The sequence below is a fragment of the Anolis sagrei genome, chromosome Y (assembly GCF_037176765.1).
Source record: "Anolis sagrei isolate rAnoSag1 chromosome Y, rAnoSag1.mat, whole genome shotgun sequence".
In the NCBI taxonomy this organism is placed as follows: domain Eukaryota; kingdom Metazoa; phylum Chordata; class Lepidosauria; order Squamata; family Dactyloidae; genus Anolis; species Anolis sagrei.
In genome coordinates, this window is record NC_090035.1 from 63,287,572 (window position 1) to 63,308,187 (window position 20,616).

At 43.1% G+C, this 20,616-nt stretch overlaps 1 protein-coding gene across 1 annotated transcript in view; it reads left to right on the top strand.

The window, feature by feature from the left end:
* Window positions 1-5,702: 5,702 nt before the first annotated feature.
* LOC137095643 (IgGFc-binding protein-like) overlaps window positions 5,703-20,616 on the top strand; it is a 30,033-nt gene continuing 15,119 nt past the window's right edge. Inside the window, exons 1-5 of the mRNA XM_067462402.1 lie at window positions 5,703-6,040; window positions 9,191-9,244; window positions 14,650-15,888; window positions 16,693-17,351; window positions 19,157-19,721. Of these exons, the coding sequence (XP_067318503.1) occupies window positions 9,193-9,244; window positions 14,650-15,888; window positions 16,693-17,351; window positions 19,157-19,721 (2,515 nt within the window). The 5' untranslated portion in view covers window positions 5,703-6,040; window positions 9,191-9,192. The remainder of the gene's footprint in view (window positions 6,041-9,190; window positions 9,245-14,649; window positions 15,889-16,692; window positions 17,352-19,156; window positions 19,722-20,616) is intronic.

A 20,616-nucleotide genomic window follows, 5' to 3' on the forward strand; every position in this document is an offset into this window, starting at 1 on the left:
GGGGGGCTTCCAGGATCCCCTTCTCAACATTTTAGGCATTTATTTAGGCTGTTTCAACTTTAGAGAAGAGGCACTCAGCTGCAAGCAGGCATGTACAATTTCTCTGGACACCACACACACTCTTTCCAAGACTAGGAGGCAAGTTCTTACAGTTGTTTCTTACTCTAGAGGAGAGATGCTCAGCTGAAGGCAGGCCCAAACTTTAAGGAGGCTTCTACCTGTTTCTACTCTAAAGGAGAGGTGCTTGGCTCCCATTGAGGTGGTACCTATTGATCTACTCACAGGTGCATGTTTTCGAACTGCTTGATTAGCAGAAGCTGGACCTAACAGCAGGAGTTCACCCCATTCCCCGGATTCAAATCGCCAATCTTTCAGTCACCAATTTCAGCAGCTCAGGGGTTTAATCCGCTGTGCCACCAGTGGGTTAAACTGTATATTGCCTATATATAGTGCCACATGCAATATACAATACTATAATATAAAATTTCAATTTGTTTTACGAAATAGGAGCAAAGCCACAGAATAGAGAATGTGCCAACTTTGTCCATTATGAAACAGCTTATAAACCACAATATTTACTGGAAATGAACTTTTCATTATTTCCCTGTTGCTACTTCAGTCCGTGCAACAAAACTGAATTCTTGGAATTCATGCCAATGAAAGGGGAAAACTGTAATACATAAGTTGTTAAGCATTTATAATATGGTACCTTAACATCCATATTATTGTGCTATATATATGTAAAAAATTGTGTTTATCATAAGAAAATTCCTTGGTGGATACTGGGGAATGTAAATTTTAAGTTTGTCAGCACAGTCCTATGCCTGTCTGTTTGGATGAAGGCAGGAGTTCTGTTTTTATTGTTGTCAACTTCAAGTTATGGTGTTTTTAAGTCCAAGAAAGCTGTAAGTCGCCCTTCTAAAAGAAGATACATTTGCAAAAGCATTCTGTTTGGATGTATGTCCCTTGTAATATAAATAATATAGGTAAAGGTAAAGGTTTCCCCTTAACATTAAGTCTAGTCGAGTCTGACTCTGGGGGGTGGTGCACATCTCCATTTCTAAGCCAAAGAGCTGGTGTTGTCCATAGACGCCTCCAAGGTTATGTGGCTGGCATGACTGTATGGAGTGCCGTTACCTTTCTGCCGAAGCGGTGCCTGTTGATCTACTTACATTTGCATGTTTTTGAACTGCTAGGTTGGCAGAAGCTGGGGCTAACAGTGGGAGCTCACCCCACTCCCCAGATTCGAACCACCAATGTTTCAGTCAGCAAGTTCAGCAGCTCAGCAGTTTAACTTGCTGCACCATTGGGGGCTCCTATACTATAAAATAGTATAATATCCAATAATATACTATAATATAAAATACATTTGAAAATTATTTTTTAAATTGACAGCACACTATGGTTGAGTAATAAGCACGCTGGCCCCGTTAAAGGGTTATTACTGCTGCCAGAGACATACACCCCTATTGCACAAAAACAAATGAAACATCAGCAGGAAAATGTGTTTGCTTCTAAGATGCTGCTCAAGCAAGTTGGAGTTTGATCTCATTCATTAAATTGGACCACAGATAACTTAGGATATATCTACACTGACCACTTGAGTCAGTTTCCAACCAGTACTGAAGAATGTATTTTTGATGTGCAGATGATTACATAGAAAGTCCAGGAACGAGTTTGAGTCCCATATAGTGGTTTCAACAAATCACAGAGCACTGGTGTGCATTAAGGGCTTTCTTTTGCATGCTTTCATGGGTGTTTGCTGTCTAGGGACCTCATCAGATGGGGTTTTTAAAAGCAATTTTATGCTGGTCTCTGCTTCTTTTGTCCAATGTTATGGACACCAATGTGTCCTTTAAACAACACATGGCTGGCCAGGTCCCTTTTGACCCCCTCCCCCCCTTCGCCATGTTTGCAGCATCCTGCGTCAGCCACTCTAATTTTCTACATCACTGGCAGTGTCCATGATAAAGGTAAATTTTCTGCAATTTTCTCTCTTTATAGCGCTCTTTTTGTGTTTCCCCCATCTGGTGGGGGAGAAGTGATGTAGTGCCATATGCCCTGTAGCGATTTCTCCACCCTTCCCATCGCACTGGAAGGAGGAGTGTGGGTGCGCAGCTCGCGGGGCCACTCAAGTCACATTGCAGGCTTCCTCTAGCCCCCAAACCTTTGGGGGTGGGCATCGTGGGATGAGGTCCTTAGTGTTACTGTTTGTCCTGTGCAGATGGGGCCTTCAAGTTTCTCAAAATCTTCACCCCATTCTGCAATTCCCTGAAGCTACACCAACTTTTGTTTAAAGCTATTTCACAAACCCTGATGTTGTAATCAAGTGAAATGAGAAACATCCTACAAACCACATCATGCTCTGGAGTTGACCCGGTTGCTACACAAATCACTGGAGCAATAGAATAGAAATGCTCTGCATTTTAGTTTGCGCAAACAAAAGCAGGGGGAAACCTGGTATGTTGTCCAAAGTCTAAAATGTACGTACTGTAGCAGGAAAGCTATTGTGCTATAGCACTCTCAACATTCATCCGTTTAGTATATTTCCTTGATGGAGATGCATGATTACAAAAGTTTGGTAAAACAGACCTGAACTGCTCAAAAGAGCATAGGAATTAGCTATGCATTAAACATGGTTGCTATAAAGTTATGTTTGGGGGTTGAGATTTGTTTCATTCATTGCTTAACATACTAGAATTAACAACTCTGCACATTCTGATGGCAAAACAACTGATCTAACTCCCCACCCACCACTAAGAACGAAACTTTTGGAACCTCTTTTGCAACTATTTGAACTCTGAACTAACAGAATATCACCCTTACACAAACTCCAAGAAAGTGCAAATTCTTGCATAATGACATTTGCTGCCATGCAAGACCCCATCAAGAGTCCAACTGGGACCAGTTTTAGAAGCCTTCTGAGAACTGTTGTACAAACAAGTAAATTTTCAAGCTTTAGCAGAAGCATACAGAACAAGAAGGATTGTGTAGTGATGTGGTGGTATTTTAATCAACTGATCTATTTTGGGATGGGCATGCTTTGGGATTAGACCATGTTTTCAACTAAGGACCTCATCAGGCGGACAGAAGGAAAGCAGGGGAAAGTGGAGGGAACTGTTTTACCTCATTTCCTCCAGTCTTTCTGGGGCCAGATCAGACTTCCCAAGGTATGGGCGCAGCTGGCACACAAGTTTTAGTTGTACAAAGGCTTTCCTGGCCACCACCGAGACCTGAGGTTCCAGGCTCAGCGATTAATCCAGGATCACCCCCAAGCTGCGAAACTGAGTCTTCAGGGAGAGTGTAACCCCATCCATCTCAGGCTGTATTCCTATGTCCTGTTCGATCTTTCGACTGGCCAGTAGGACCTCTGTTCTTATTTCAAAAAGATGGGAGAAGAAGACATGTAGCAGCTGAAAGCCCTTTGGAGTGCTCTCAGCCACCATGTGTCTCAACCTCCTCCCAGCATAAGGATGGTCTGAGGGGTCACATCTTTATGCCATGGATAAGAAGGCACCTGTCAGCTGAGAGCCCTCTGGAGCACTCTCAACTACCACCTTTCTCGCCATCCTCCCAGCACAATGTCAAGAGGACAGTCCAAGGATTGGGGGAGGAGGATGGGAAAAGGGACTGGGGGGAGTGGGCACATGTACCATCTTTCTCCTGGCATAAGGATAGGGCGAGCAGCCCTGTAGTTATGCTGGGAGAACAACCTGAGGATGGTCCAGGCCCTGCCCCTCCCTGGCCCCATCCTCTCCCAGATTCTCTCCCTCCCAAGCCCACCCCACTCAGCGTGTGCCTGGCCCAGCCCTCCTGGTCAGGCCCACAATGCAGCCCCAAGACAAAAAAAATTGCCTATGCCTGGTCTACAGGAAGTTATACACGGGAGTTAGGAGTATGGGGTCTCCAAGAAAGTGAAAAAAACCCTAAATGTTCCTTTTGAGAACACATTTCTTGTGATATCTAGGGGCAGTTCCAGGCAGCCTTTTATCCCAAGATAAACATGGATGTTCCTGGGGAGCTATCTACAACCACCCCAGAAAGTGCATGCTTTCTGAGGTGGGTGTCCAGATACTCTTGTGGGACTGGCCCACGAGAACATCTGGAGGCCCCCCCTCCCCCACAGCCCCCCAACCCCTTTGAAAAGTAAGGAAAACTTACCCAGCCTCCAGTAGACTGTAGCCGGAGGTCTCCCAGTGCATAGAAATAAAACTCCAGGAGAATTTGGGGGGGGGGGGGGAGAGGAGAGTTTTCCTTACTTTTTCAAAGTGGTTTGGGGGCTGTGGGGGAGAGGGGTGGGGTTTCTCACAATTTTCTGGACTAATTTAGTGCGGAAAACTGTAGTAATGGTGTCTGGACTGCAGTATTCTGCAATCCAGAATTGGAAATATTGGGTTTATCCCCTGACTTCCAAGAAGGTGCGGAATAAACCCATTATCTACTTAATTTGCTACAAACAAGGGGTTTCCTGGTTTGTGGCGAATTAATTTGGGATTGTCCAGGACATCATCTGGACAGCCCCTTTTTTATTGTGTGAGTTACTTTAATAAAGGGGCTGTCTGGATGCACCCTAGATCCTAACACAGTTCCTTGGTCAACATCTGGTGGAGGTTGACCACAGAGTTGCACAGGAGGACACTGGGATTCTTAGAGAGAACATATAAATTAAGTACATGGATAATCAAATTTGCAAAAGTTAAACCTGCAAATATGGAGGGCCAACTGTATACCTTGCCCTTTCCTATTGGTTTGCAAAGTTGTTTGGTTACATGCGCAATACCCCATTTGTCCAAATATCCCTGATACATAGAATCATAGAATCATAGAATCATAGAATCAAAGAGTTGGAAGAGACCTCATGGGCCATCCAGTCCAACCCCCTGCCAAGAAGCAGGAATATTGCATTCAAATCACTCCTGACAAGTGGCCATCCAGCCTCTGCTTAAAAGTTTCCAAAGAAGGAGCCTCCACCACACTCCGGGGCAGAGAGTTCCACTGCTGAACGGCTCTCACAGTCAGGAAGTTCTTCCTAATGTTCAGATGGAATCTCCTCTCTTGTAGTTTGAAGCCATTGTTCCGCGTCCTAGTCTCCAAGGAAGCAGAAAACAAGCTTGCTCCCTCCTCCCTGTGGCTTCCTCTCACATATTTATACATGGCTATCATATCTCCTCTCAGCCTTCTCTTCTTCAGGCTAAACATGCCCAGTTCCCTAAGCCGCTCCTCATAGGGCTTGTTCTCCAGACCCTTGATCATTTTAGTCGCCCTCCTCTGGACACATTCCAGCTTGTCAATATCTCTCTTGAATTGTGGTGCCCAGAATTGGACACAGTATTCCAGATGTGGTCTAACCAAAGCAGAATAGAGGGGTAGCATTACTTCCTTAGATCTAGACACTATGCTCCTATTGATGCAGGCCAAAATCCCATTGGCTTTTTTTGCTGCCACATCACATTGTTGGCTTATGTTTAACTTGTTGTCCACGAGGACTCCAAGATCTTTTTCACACGTACTGCTCTCGAGCCAGGCGTCCCCCATTCTGTATCTTTGCATTTCATTTTTTCTGCCAAAGTGGAGTATCTTGCATTTGTCACTGTTGAACTTCATTTTGTTAGTTTTGGCCCATCTCTCTAATCTGTCAAGATTGTTTTGAATTCATACTGAGGAAAACCATTGCAGCCGAGCTTGTCTGATATCAGAGAAATGTCAAACAAGAACTTGTAGCCACCAGAAAGGCAGCTTCTCCTTTCTGAAACAGCCAGGTAGGGCCAAAGCTCTGAGGGCAGATCGATTCAACAATCAGAGTCTAGCAGGAAATACAATTTGCTGAGTCTGCTCCCCCACCCCTCTGAGTAGTCCATTCCAGTTGGGGCCTCTTCTATTTATCTGGCAATAACCTCAGAGCTTCCTGGTCAGGTCCGTCGAACAAGCCCTTAATTCTTCATCCCTATAAAAGAGGAATAAGCAGCCAAGGGAGAAAGGCAGATGGAGTGAGCTAGCCCAGTTCTTCTTTGCCAGGCCAAGATCTATTCTCCGGTAGAAGGTAAGACAAGCCGTTGAATTTTAATGTATTGTCTAAGGCTTTCATGGCCGGAATCACTGGGTTGTTGTAAGTTTTTCGGGCTGTATGGCCATGATCCAGAAGCATTCTCTCCTGACGTTTCACCTGCATCTATGGCAGGCCTCCTCACAACCTCTGAGGAGGCCTGCCATAGATGCAGGTGAAACGTCAGGAGAGAATGCTTCTGAATCACGGCTATACAGTTCAAAAAACTTACAACAACCCTTTGGATTTTAAATATTTGGATTGTTTATAATGCTTGTATCTTGCCCTTCTTCCGCACTCTTTAATTCACATCTGGAGAACAAGCCCACACAGATAGAGAGATTGCAATTAAAGGATAAAGCCAAACCAGGCACTACTAAATACAGCATACCTCTGCTGTATTCCATGTTGCAATTGTTCCAATGTTTGAAATCACAACTCTGCCTTTTTCTATTAATGATTTATTTCTTAGCAGTGTCCCATCATTCCTCTTCCCCGCAACAAAGTTGGAGTTTGCTTCCTTCCCTCTTTTCCTTGGCTTTACTGTCTTTTGTATGTGCACAACTGTTACATGATGTGATGGTGAATTTCTGTATAGGATGGCAAAATGAAATTACGTAGTTTGGGAATTGAATGCAGTTTGGGAGAGAGCACTCCCCCAAGTGTAAATAGGTATTTCTATTTCTCTTCCTGTCTAACAGGTTTTTATTTAAAGTACCAGCAATATTGCCATACAAAAATGTAACAAAATCCCCTCTACGTGATCTAGGTAGATCACCACTTCTTTTTTTTACCATAGCCATTTTAATGTGATACTTGGACCATGATGCTTTGGGCTAGTCTGAAATTTCAGTGTTGTTGTTTATCGTATCAGAAGCGAACCAAGGATACAGTTGTAATGTATTTCCAAAAAAAAAAACAGAGTTTAAAAACTTGGCATTATACTAAATGTCCTTTGACCAGTTGGAGTGCCTCTGATGTTGCTGTGAGAAGGTCCTCCATTGTGCATGTGGCAGGGCTCAGGCTGCATTGTAATAGGTGGTCTGTGGTTTGCTCTTCTCCACACTCGCATGTCATGGACTCCACTTTGTGGCCCCATTTCTTAAGGTTGGCTCTGCATCTAGTGGTGCCAGAGCTCAGTCTGTTCAGTGCCTTTCAAATCACCCAGTCTTCTGTGTGCACTGGAGGGAGTCTTTCATTCAGTATCAGCCATGGCTTGAGGTTCTGGACAGAGTTTCATCTATGCTGATGATTGTGCCATCACCGCCCAAGCAGGAAGCTTGGAAATGGTTGAACGGAAGTTCTCCAAAGCTCTAGGTCAGGGGTCCTCAAACTAAGGCCCTGGGGCCAGATACGGCCCTCCAAGGTCATTAACCCGGCCCTCGCTCAGGGTCAACCTAAGTCTGAAATGACTTGAAAGCACACAACAACAACAACAACAATCCTATCTCATCAGCCAAAAGCAGGCCCACACTTCCCATTGAAATACTAATAAGTTTATATTTGTTAAAATTGTTTTTCATTTTAATTATTGTATTGCTTTTAAGTGTATTTTGCACTACAAATAAGATATGTGCAGTGTGCATAGGAATTCATGTTTTTTTTTTCCAATTATAATACGTCCCTCCAACAGTTTGAGGGACTGTGACCTTGCCCTCTGTTTAAAAAGTTTGAGGACTCCTGCTCTAGATGCTCTTACTGCCTATTACAGGGAAAACCAGCTGATTCCTAATCCATCTAAAACACAGATGTGTGCTTTTCATCTTAAGACCAGACAAGCATCTCAAGCTCTGAGGATTAACTAGGAAGGAATCCCACTGGAGCATTGCAGCACACCAAAATACCTGGGAGTTACCCTGGATCGTTCTCTGACCTATAAGAAGCACTGCTTGAATATCAAGCAAAAAGTGGGTGCTAGAAACAATATAGTATGAAAGCTGGCTGGCACAACCTTGGGATCACAACCAGATACAGTGAAGACATCTGCCGTTGTGCTTTGCTACTCTGCTGCTAAGTACACATTCCCAGTGTGGAACACATCTCACTACGCTAAAACAGTGGTTGTGTCTCATAATGAGACATGCCACATTATCGCAGGATGTCTACACTCTACACCACTGAGGAAATTATTGCACCACCTGACATCCACTGGGAAGTAGCAGCCAATAATGAAAGGACCAAGGCACAGACATCTCCGACCCATCCCCTGTTCAAATGTCAGCCAGCACGGCGATGCCTTAAATCAAGAAATAGTTTTCTAAGATCTACAGAGATACAGGAACACCTCAGCAAGTGAGAGTCCAAAAGTGGCAGGCTAAAAGCCGGATCCTCAGTGTTGTTCATGTGGTGGGTAAGGTAATGAAATCATGCTTGAGCTCCAACAATATTTGATCTTTGCCTCCTTTCTTTATTTCAGATGAAGGAAACTGACTTTTAAGAAGATCAGACTTGCCAATGATGGGTCTTCATGCTGGGGAAGCCTTTTCTTGTTGATATTATGCAACTGGCATAGCGACAGTGGCCCCTTCTATACTGCCCTATATCCCAGAACCTAATCTCAGGTTGTCTGCTTTGAACTGGATTATATGAGTCTCCACTGCCAAATAATCTGAGATAAGCAGATAATCTGGGATAAGATCCTGGGATATAGGGCAGTGTGGAAGGGGGCAGAGTCTCCTTCCAAAAATATCCATATTAGTCAAACACCAGGTATAATAAGAGAAAGAAAGCTTGGCAGAAATTGTTACAACAGTTAATGCTGGTGATTGTAATTTTGCTGGCTAAATATAATAATGTTCCTTTTGCAAATGTTGTGATGAATAACATTATGAGTTTCTTGGTTTTTTGGAAAGACAGGTTGTTTTTGGAGGCCTTCTGGAGGAATTTCAAACATTTAAAATTGTTTAGATATACTTTAAAAAAACAGGAATGATTATTTTAAAAACCATGGATTTATCAAGGTGTTATTTTTCCTACAATTTCTCAAATTGTGGTGGGGTATGTGTAGTGTTTTTGCAATGTTATGCTAATGAAATCCTTTTAAAACAATATCCTAAACTCTGCTTTGGATATTACATATATGTGCAACCGTAAACAAAAATACCGATTTTTTTCATTTTATTTTATGCTAAATTATTTGTTTTGCAGCCATGGCAAGAATGAGGATGCTACACATTTTGGCTGGCTTAATGCTACTAATGAGTGAGTAAACTGAGATGGAAGATGTCTCAACTCCCCGTTTACTCTTTAGGATGACTGTCTAGTATACACATTAGAAAAGGAACTGAAATATGATTCTGCCACTTAATTCTGAGGTCCCCCCTAATATTGGGCCAAAGGACCAAGTGTCTCTGGCCCCATCTACACTGCCCTATAAAATCCAGATTATCTGCTTTGAACTGGATTGCACAGTAGTGTACACTGTGACCCCTTCTATACAGCCTTATAAAATCCAGATTATCTGCTTTGAACTGGATTGCATAGTAGTGTACACTGTGACCCCTTCTACCAGGCCCGTAACCAGGATTTCGATTCGGGGGGGGGGGGGGCTGAGTTTGTTGGGGGGGGGGGCTGAGCCTGAGTGAAAGAGGGTCTACCCTAGCAAACCTTTTGTATCGTTACCCCAATACCCCCATGCATATGGGGTATATTGAGTATGGTGATCAGATCATGATATGAATAAACATAACAGTTTAAATAATGCACCAGTAAGGCCTTTTCGCGAACCACCATGAGAATTTCGGGGGGGGGGGGCTGAAGCCCCTCAAGCCCCCCCCCCTTTCCTGGCTACATGCCTGGCTTCTACGCTTCCACATAAAATGCAAATTATCTGTTTTGAATTGGATTATATGGCAGTGTAGACTCATATAATCCAGTTCAAAGCAAATAATGTGTATTATCCAATTTGATAATCTGGATTATATGGCAGTGTAGAAGGAGCCTCAGGCTCAATCTACACTGCCATATAATCCAGATTATCCGATTGGATAATCCACATTATCTGCTTTGAACTGGATAATATATTATCCAGTTCAAAGCAGATAATCTGGATTTTATGTAGCAGTGTAGATCCAACTTCATATAATCCATTTCAAAGCAGATAATCTAGATTAACTGATATGATAATCTTAATCTGGATTATGTGGCAGTGTAAATCGAGCCTGAGGCCCCCTCTACATATAAATTCCATATAAAATGTATGCTGCTATATAAAATCCAGATTATCTGCTTTGAACTGGATCATATGGCAGTGTAGATCCTGAGTGTAGGAGCATCTGCGACACACATGCACACTGCAACACCCACTGGTGGCTACCACATCTTGCAACAGTTGGGTGCATATTTTGTATTATGCTGACCGCTCACATTTTTTGGGGAACAGGAGAACCACAATGACAAATCCAGGCTCTCACTTCCTTCTTTTTCCCAAAAGAGGAAGCCTGTTGTTCTTTCTTATTTGATTTGGTTTCTCTATTGCTGCAAGAATTGTGAGGGAAGACTAGCACACAAAACCTCAGCAACTCGATGGGTTTTGTCAGCTTAGACAGCTGACTATGCAGCTCCTCCTTGGATTGACACATTTATTGATCCCTTCGTTTGTAAATAGGAATTGTGCTGGTACGTCTCTAACAGGAGCTTCAACTTTATTTTCTTTCTATTAAGTGTTTGCATGCATTCCAAAGTTTCAGGGATTCTGCAAAAAGGTGGTTTCCTTTGGTTTGCAGGCTTCCTAGGGCAAGCCTCCTGTCTATCATTCTTAAGTTTGGATCCGCCCCTTCTCCCAGGGAGTTGGGAAGGAAAGAGGGGCCATTTTTAGATAGTCTTAGTGAGGAAAGCTAAGTTAGAGGACGTGGACAAGCTTCACCTGCACAAAAGCTTCATTTCTTAAGACCTTCCAGGGAAACTGAAGTCCAGGGAATTCCAGGGACATTCCAGGGGAAAACAGTCCCAAAGCTCTGGCAGAGAGCTCACAGCCTCTCAGCCTTACAGCATCTGAGGGAAACAGCCCTAAAGTCTCTAAGAAATTCCAGAGGGAAAACGGCTTTACAGACCCAGAGAACTCCAGCTGGAGAATCTGCAAGCCTTTACTGGTAGGTCTACTCAGTGCTCAAGATGCGGTTTGAATCCAATAGTAGAACCCACATCAGTAGGGATTAGATTACAGTCAGCCTGGGAGAGGTTAAAAAAGGGTTTTCCTCTAAAGTTAAGGAACAGTTAATGAAGACAGTTGCCTGTCCCTTGTGGACAAGATTAAGGAAGCCACCAGTTGATTCAAAGCCTTGAAGCATTTGTTTGACTCATTGAAGATTTGAGAAATATCTGTTTAATTTGTTCAATAATAAAGGACTTTGTTACATCATTAAAGACTCTAAAGACCATCTCTACAGGAAAATCCTTAAGGGCCTCTTTCGAGGCACCCTGGCTTCCCGCTGGGCACAAGGTGCACGTCCTATTTCAAAGGTCAATTATTATAGGCCCAGCGCGTGTCAGAATAGGAATACATGATAACAATGTTATTCAGTCCTTCAAAATATCAGAAGATATATTGTCGAAGGCTTTCATGGCTGGAATCACTAGGTTCTTGTGGGTTTTTTCGGGCTATAGAGCCATGTTCTAGAGGCATTTCTCCTGACGTTTCGCCTGCATCTATTTCGCCTGCATCTACCTCTGAGGATGCTTGCCATAGATGCAGGCGAAATGTCAGGAGAAATGCCTCTAGAACATGGCCATATAGCCCGAAAAAACCCACAAGAACCTATCAGAAGATAGTTTAGTGAGTTTCATTTCTTCTGTATCTTTTTGTGTATGTGCTTTGAAGTCATGATATGACTTATGGCGACCCTTCCTCTTAATATATAATCCTATGTTTACTACTTCTTAAATGTCCTGCTTCTTAAACTGGGTAGTTTCCAGTTCAAGTACCAATTCTGCTTAGTTTCCAGGAAACTATAGTATCTGGTGCTATAATAATAATAATAATAATAATAATAATAATAATAATAATAAACTTTATACCACCATCTCCCCAAGGGGACTCGGGGTGGCTTACATGAGACCAAGCCCAACAACACATCAGTAAAAACAAAATAGCAAGCAAATAAAACAGTACAATTAATATAACTCACATATAAACAATAACACAGAGAGTTTAAAACCTTATGGCTGGGCCAGATGTAATAAATTAAATTTTTTAAAATAAACACTGGGCGTGCTTTTAGGGTATGTAAGCCTCCGTGGCTTAACGTATATATCTTTTATTTGATAAAGGTAATCTGGTTTAGGAAATGATTGCATTGAAGATTATTTCATTTAGTAAATGATCACACTTAAGCAGCTGAGGGAGAAAAGGAAAGAGCCTGAGGTGGTTAAGAATTTATTTATTTTTTTGTCATGTCAGGAGTGACTTGAGAAACTGCAAGTCACTTCTGGTGTGAGAGAATTGGCCGTCTGCAAGGACATTGCCCAGGGGAAGCCCGGATGATTTGATGTTTTATCATCCTTGTGGGAGGCTTCTCTCATGTCCCCGCATGAGGAGCTGGGGCTGATAGAGGGAGCTCATCTGCCTCTTCCTGGATTCGAACCTGCAACCTGTCGGTCTTCAGTCCTGCCGGCACAGGGGTTTAACCCACTGCGCCACCGGAGGCTCCACAGTTAGAAATTGTGGGAGTTGAAGTCCAAAACATCTGGAGGGCCCAAGTTTGCCCATGCCTGTTTTAGACCACATATGTCAAACTAAAGGCTCATGGGCCAAATCGGGCCTGCCATGTCATTTTAGGTGGTCCTCCAGATGCTGGACCACAATTCCTATATTCCTTATCATTAGACATTGTGATTAGAGTTTATGGGAAATGTCATACAGTAAAATTTGCAAAGCTTCAGTTTGTTCAGTTTAGTTTAGCCAAGATAGTGGGCTTTGAAATTAGATACAAGGCTTATGGATATGATGTCTGACATTAAAATGTGCCTTAACCATTCCTCTACCTCAGAGCCACAAGTTGGGTGTTGGGTTGCAATTTCCATTATTTCCAGACCACATGGTGGAGAATCAAAAGTGATGGGAGTTGTCACTCAGTACCATCTGTGGACCCAAACTGGGTGAAAACTAAAGAACACTGACCATTAAGTTAAAAAAAATGGTCCTCTGTATCCATGGATTCTCTGTTTGTGAATTCAATGGCCTGTTGAAGGAAACCATAAGGCTTATGTGGTCTTGATGAAAATGAATTTGACACCCCTGCTCTAGATGATGTCAACTAACAACAGAAATAATATCCAAAATACTTTTCTTCATTTCTGTGGTTTTAACATATTTTCCTGATGAAGTCTCCAGTGAAGCTACATAAGGCTGGCCACATGTTGCAGCAGTGGTTCTTGACCTGTGGGTCCCCAGGTGTTTTGACCTACAACTCCCAGAAACCCCAGTTTACCAGTTGTTAGGATTTCTGGGAGCTGAAGGCCAAAACATCTGGGGACCCAGAAGTTGAGAACCACTGTGTTGGAGGATACATATTGGAGGATGTAGAAGAGTGTCCTAGTCTGGACCTTTAAGGCACATGTAGGGAAAAGGTAGCTCACAGGTTGCACACAGCCCCACCCTTTCTCTGACCCCCAAAGCCAATATCCCCTCTCCTTTTTAAAATGAAGATGATTGTGATGTTTACATTTTCAGAAATTAATATCAAAACCATATGAGCTGTGGAGTAACTTTAACCATTACTCAGTCCCTCCAAAGCAGCCATAAACCCAGATTTTTTGTTGGTTTTTGCTAAAATTGATTGGCACAACTTCCAGTATGTGGCTAATGGTGAACATTGGACATGTAGAATCGCCTGTTATGTGCCTTCACATTGACTGTGACATATGATGACTGCATACAGGATATTTTTTTAAAAGATTTTGTTGGAAGAGATTTTCCACTTACTTCCTCTGAGGCTGAAAGTGTGACTTCACCAAGGTCACTAGTGGGTTTCCATGAACAAGCAAGGATTCAGACACTGGTCTCCCAAACTCCAAGGCCAACACTGAAACGTCACAGTCAACACTTTCATGCTTATTGGTTTCCCTTTTGTATACAATATTGAAAAAAACTGGAATAGAGAGAAATTGTAAATTGGGAGAGGGGAGAAAGACAAGAAGCAAAACGGGGGGAGGGAGGGGGTATTGATGATGCTATATATAAAGTATGATAATGATAAAAGTTTCCCCTGACATTAAGTCTAGTAATGTCCGACTCTGGCGGGTGGTGCTCATTTCCATTTCTAAGCTGAAGAGCTGGCGTTGTCCGTAGACGCCTCCAAGGTCATGTAGCTGGCATGACTGCATGAAGCACTGTTCCCACCAGAATGATACCTTTTGATCTATTTACATTTGCATGTTTTTAAAGTGCTAGGTTGGCAGAAGCTGGGCCTAACAGCGGGAGCTCACCCTGTTCCCCGCATTTGAACCACCAACATTTTGGTCAGCAAGTTCAGCTCAGCAGATTAACCTGCAGCACTCCCAGGGGAATATAAGGGGAAAACAGTTCTTCTACTTTTAAATCCATATAAATATCTGGAAAAAAAGATTCCCATACGTTGGTTTTTTCACATCCCTTTTCTTTCTTTCAGATTCTGGCAGAGCAGTATTCCAGGGGAAACAATTCATCACAGCTTTCATGGAAAATTTTGAGACAAGATGGCCCTCTGAAACAAAATTGCAGCTGTTCCTCACTGGTTACAGCAGTTCCACCATAGTAACTGTTACATTGACCAAAAGTGCTACCCGGAAAAGTTACTTGATTGAAGAAGGCCAGACTGTACCCATAGAAATCCCAGTGACGGAAGAGATGATAGGCAGTGGCACATTTGATAATTCTGTTCTGATCCAGGCTGAGAAGGACATTTCTGTTGTCTCAATGGACAGAAAGTTATTTTCGGTTGCCACTACAACTGTATACCCAGTCCACCAACTTGGCACAGATTATTATATCATTACTCCAGCTGGAACCCGATCAACAGGCTACTTAAAAGAATTTGCTGTCATAGCTTGGCAGATTCCAACAAGAGTTGATATTCATCTGAAAGGGAACGTGGTCTTTGATGGAAAGACCTACAGTGCAGGCAGCAAGCTCACAGTTAACCTTGGCGCTTTCCAGGCTCTCCAGCTGCAAAGCTCCGATGATCTGTCTGGTGTCAGGATTGAGTCATCGGCACCTGTGGCAGTCCTGAGTGGGCATGTTTGTGTGCAGCAAAACTATTATTGTGACCATGTCTCTGAACAGCTCCTACCAGTCCCTAGCTGGGGCACCACTTTCATTGTTCCTCCTGTGTTTTTCCAAGGCAGTGTTGATCTTGTATACGTGGTTGCGTCCCAAGCCACCCGTATACATTATCAATCAGGAAATCTGAAAAGCTTTCAAGACATGGTGGCTGGGGAGGTAAGCCAGTTTGAAATCCAATACCCACAAGCCTTTTATGTGTCTGCTAATGCTGGAATCCAGGTCTTTTTCTTCTTCACTGGCATCAAGTCAGGAAATAGAGGCTACGATCCATTCCTCATCAACATCCCACCCATAAAAAGCTATGGCCTGTCCTACTATGTTGATGGAATGTCCAAGTTTGAGAACTATATCGCCATCATAGCTAAAAGCTCTGAAACCAGTCGCATTACTAGGGATAACCCAGCTATTTCGGACATTCAATGGAGAGAGATTCCTGGCGTACAGTATTCATGGGGAGAAAGCAGGTGGCCCACCACCAGCAGATCTGCCTTGCTAAAACATCCTGAAGCTTCTTTTGCTGTCTTCCTCTTTGGTACCAGAAATTATGAAGGATTTGGATTTGCGCCACCACCTTTTGGCTCAGTTGGTAAATATTCTCACACTGTGCATAAATCTAGACAGTAGCCTTACACATGTAATTATCTTGACTTCTTGGCCTGGTAGAATTTGCAGATCAAAATATTATTTATTTTAAGGAATTGCAGTATCAGTGCAATTTGCTGGCCAACTTGCTTCTTATCAACCAATTAACTGACTTCAGACATAGTTGTTTCTACTTCAGTAGCGGCTCTTATCTTTATCTACATTTCATTCATTGCAATAGCAGTTACTAACACAAAGTGAGATCTGAAATGGTTAAACCTGGGGATTACATGATGCAACCATGAACTTAATATGTCTGTTGCACAACAGTCAAAATATGTAAATGGCCTTTGCATGTGAATAACACCAACATGATTCTGATTCACATTGAGTTAAGTAGAGTGAGTGTTGGATCTTGCATCTATTTTGGTGATAGGACATTGTCTGTCCCCCAGTGCACTCAAGGACAGCACACTGGTGGCATAGAAGAGATCACCTAGGGCAGTGGTTCTCAACCTGTGGTTCCCCAGGTGTTTTGGGCTACAACTCCCAGAAATCCCAGCCAGTTTACCAGCTGTTTCTGGGAGCTGAAGCCCAAAACATCTGAGGTTGAGAACCACTGACCTATGACATAAAGCTCTGTCTGCTCCCCTGTCCCACATACTTTGCTGCCTAAGGCTGGGCCTTAATCTGCATTGACAAATTCTTGAGCAGTGTATTCTAAATTAAGATTTGGTGCATCTCAATTGGGAAGGCTGACTAATGAGAGTGCTTCTGACATTTTAATTATGATTAATGTATCTTTCAGCTCCATCCGCCTCACCAGTTCCAGTCCCATTATCCTGCCCTGAGAACAGCCACTATGAGGCCTGTGGAAATGCCTGCCCGGCTACTTGTTCTAACCGAACTGATCCTTCCAAGTGCAATCTGCCCTGTGAAGAAAGCTGCCAGTGTGATGAGGGCTATGTCCGCAGTGATGAGGCATGTGTCCCAGTGATGAGCTGTAGCTGCACTTACCAAGGCGTGAAATATGGTCCATTGGAAGAGTTTTGGGGAGATGACTGTCGTACCCGCTGCAGATGTGAGCCCCGATTAGGTCGGGCTGCATGCATAAGGTCTTCATGCAAGAGGAATGAAAAGTGTGTCATGGCCAATGGGGTTCTGGGCTGTCATGAAGTCACCTACACCTCTTGTACCGCATCTGGGGACCCTCATTACACAACCTTTGATGGAAAGAAATTTGATTTCATGGGGACCTGTGTTTATCAAATGGCAGGACTTTGCACTAACAATCCCAGGCACACCCCATTTTTGGTCACAGTAGAGAATAACAACCGAGGAAGCAAGGCCGTGTCCTTCACCAAAGTGGTGACTCTGGAGGTCTACAACATGACAATCAGCTTGAGCCAAGAGGATCCGCAAAGGGTTCAGGTAGGGATGCTTGAGTCAGATTCACTGTACTGGACTGTTTTCTTTTATGGGGGTGGGGAGTAGTGGAAACAGTTTGTTCTGGTATATTTTTCGACCAGAAGCATAATAGTTCCCCTCCCCGCATCTGTCATGCTACCGACAGCTGACCACAATGGTTGCAGATTTATACCCCAACTTTGCTATGAAGATAGCATCTACCACCTTGCCTAAGAGTAGCAGATTAACTTGCACAGGTGGCAAGGCTGGTATCTGAGAATACACTTCTCTACCCTCCAAAGGAATACAATGGTCAATGATCTTTCCTCACCAGTGAATATGGAACGCCCAGTGGCACAATGGGTTAAACCCTTGTGCTGGCAGGACTGAAGACTTGACAGGTCGGATGTTCAAATCTGGGTAGATTGTGGATGAGCTCCCTCTGTCAGCTCCAGCTCCCCATGTGGGGACATGAAAGAAGCCTCCCACAAGGGTGGTGAAACATCAAACATATGGTCGTCCCATGGGCAACGTCTTTGCAGATGGCCAATTCTCTTACACCCAAAGCGACTTGCAGTTTCTTAAATCGCTCCTGACATCGAAACAAACAAACAAACAATGAATATTTGCCACTCAACATGACTTCCTTAGCTTGCAACAGGAATGGGGAAAGTGCAATTTCTAGTATTCCACACCATTAAATGTGGAATTGGGTTAATGAGACTTTCAATCCAAAGCATTGGGGAGGCTATGCTTTACCCACCTCATAACACTAATGATACAGCTAGCCCTGTTTGTAAAGCATAAAAAGGAATGTGAGGGCTAGCGAGAATGCAGTAGAAAATATTGGAAGAGAAGCAGGCAAATTCTTCATAAACTTTCTGTAATGAGGATGATGATGATGATGATGATGATGATGATGATAATAATGATAATAATGATAATAATAATAATGCAATGACTCTGGCCCAAGCCAGTCAAGGTGGTCCCAGTGGTGATCGGCACACTGGGTGCAGTGCCTAAAGACCTTGGCCTGCACTTAAACACAATCAGCACTGACAAAATTACCATCTGCCAGCTGCAGAAGGCCACCTTACTGGGATCTGCACGCATTATTAGCTGATACATCACACAGTCCTAGACACTTGGGAAGTGTTCAACATGTGATCCAATACAACAGCCAGCAGAGTGGACTCATCTTGTTGTGTTTCTAATAATAATAATAATAATAATAATAATAATATACTTTATTTATATTCTTCTCTATCTTTTGACTCAGAGCGGATTACAGAATACATATTTGGCAAACATTCAATGCCATTATACAATTAACAAAGACAGACAATACATAGACAAAGGCAAGGCTTCCCTCTTGGTCATTTCCGGCATCTGGGGGCTGTGCTCGACACGGCCATAGGGAGATGCTGTTGTTCCATTTTTTTCCATGCCGAGGAGTCTGTTGTCCATGGATGCCTTCCTGATCAAATTGCCGGCATGTCTTCAAGGGCGCCTTTTACCTCCCTGCCAAAGCAATACCTATTTATCTACTCACATTGCTACTTTTGAACTGCTAGGAAAGCAGAAGCTGGGGATGACAGCGGGAGCTCACCCCAACCTGCAGCTTGAACTGCCAACCTTCCAGCTGGCAAGATTTTCTGTAGCTGGCAGTTTAACCCACTGTGCTAATTGTGGCTCATTAAGACTAAGATCGCATTCTCATTTCTAGTTTAGGCCAGCAGAGGAAAATTGTTTTTATGGAGGAACACATACATTTCTCATTTGTCATGCAATCAATTATAATTGAACCATGTGCTTGTTTTCTGGATTCCCTAAAAACCCTTGGTGGTATTTCTTATGTTTTCTAGGTCAATGGCGTTTCTGTGAACCTACCATTCTCCTATGAAAATAAACTGAAGATCTACATCAGTGGTGTCCATGGTTTCATCAAAACAGACTTTGATCTCAGAGTTAGCTTTGACTGGTATAGCTATGCCAGAGTCATTATTCCCAACAGTTATGCTGAATCTATCTGCGGACTCTGTGGTAATGCTGATCGAGATCCCAGTGATGATTTCACTATGAAGGATGGTACTCAAGCAAGCAATGCAATCCAATTTGCAAATAGCTGGAAGCTGAAAGGGTCTCCTCAGTGCTCAGAAGGCTGCTCCAATAACTGCCCAGTGTGCAGTGAAACTCAGAAACAAATTTACGGGAGTGAACATTACTGTGGTCTCCTCATCAGAAAGGACGGACCATTCAAGCAGTGTAATGCCTTCATTTCCCCAACCTACTACTTTGAGGACTGTGTCTATGATACTTGCCTTCACAAAGGTTTTCGCAATGTTTTCTGTAGTGCCATCAGTACCTACGAAATAGATTGCCAAACTCAGGGCATTCAGATTGGAGAGTGGAGATCAGCTTCTACTTGCAGTAAGTGTTGCTTTCAAGGGGTCAGCACGGGGTGTCAGAGGGGTCACCAAAGACCATCAGAAAACACATTATTTTCTGTTGGTCATGGGGGTTCTGTGTGGGAATTTTGGCCCAATTCTATCATTGGTGGGGTTCAGAATGCTCTTTGGTTGTAGGTGAACTATAAATCCCAGCAGCTACAACTCCCAAATGTCAAGGTGTATTTTCCTTGAACTCCACTAGTGTTCACATTTGGGCATATTGAGTACTCATGCTAAGTTTGATCCATCAGATCCATCATTGTTTGAGTCCACTGTGCTCTACCTGGATGTAGGTGAACTACAACTCCGAAACTCAAGGTCAATGCCCACCACACCCTTCCAGTATTTTCTGTTGGTCATAGGAGTTCTGTGTGCCAAGTTTGGTTCAATTCCATCATTGGTGGAGTTCAGAATGCTCTTTGTTTGTAGGTGAACTATAAATCTCAGCAACAACTCCCAAATGACAAAATCAATCCCCGAACCCCACCAGTATTCAAATTTGGGCGTATTGGGTTTTTGTGGCCAGTTTGGTCCAGTGAATGAAAATACACCCTGCATATCAGATATGCAAAATTACAGCTGTAAAGTAGCAACGAAAAGAATTTTATGATTGTGGGGTCACCACAACATGAGGAACTGTATTAAGGTGTCACGGCATTAGGAAGGTTGAGAAACATTGTTGTAATGAATGTCATACACATGCTTTAACAAAATAACATGAATCTCCTGGAGTTCAGTACAAGAATATTCAATGGTGGACACTTTTTCCTGAAAAATGAATGAATATTAAGGCTATTTCAGCCCCATCTATACATCAATATTTATTTATTTCTTTTCATGTCAAGAGCGACTTGAGAAACTGCAAGTTGCTTCTG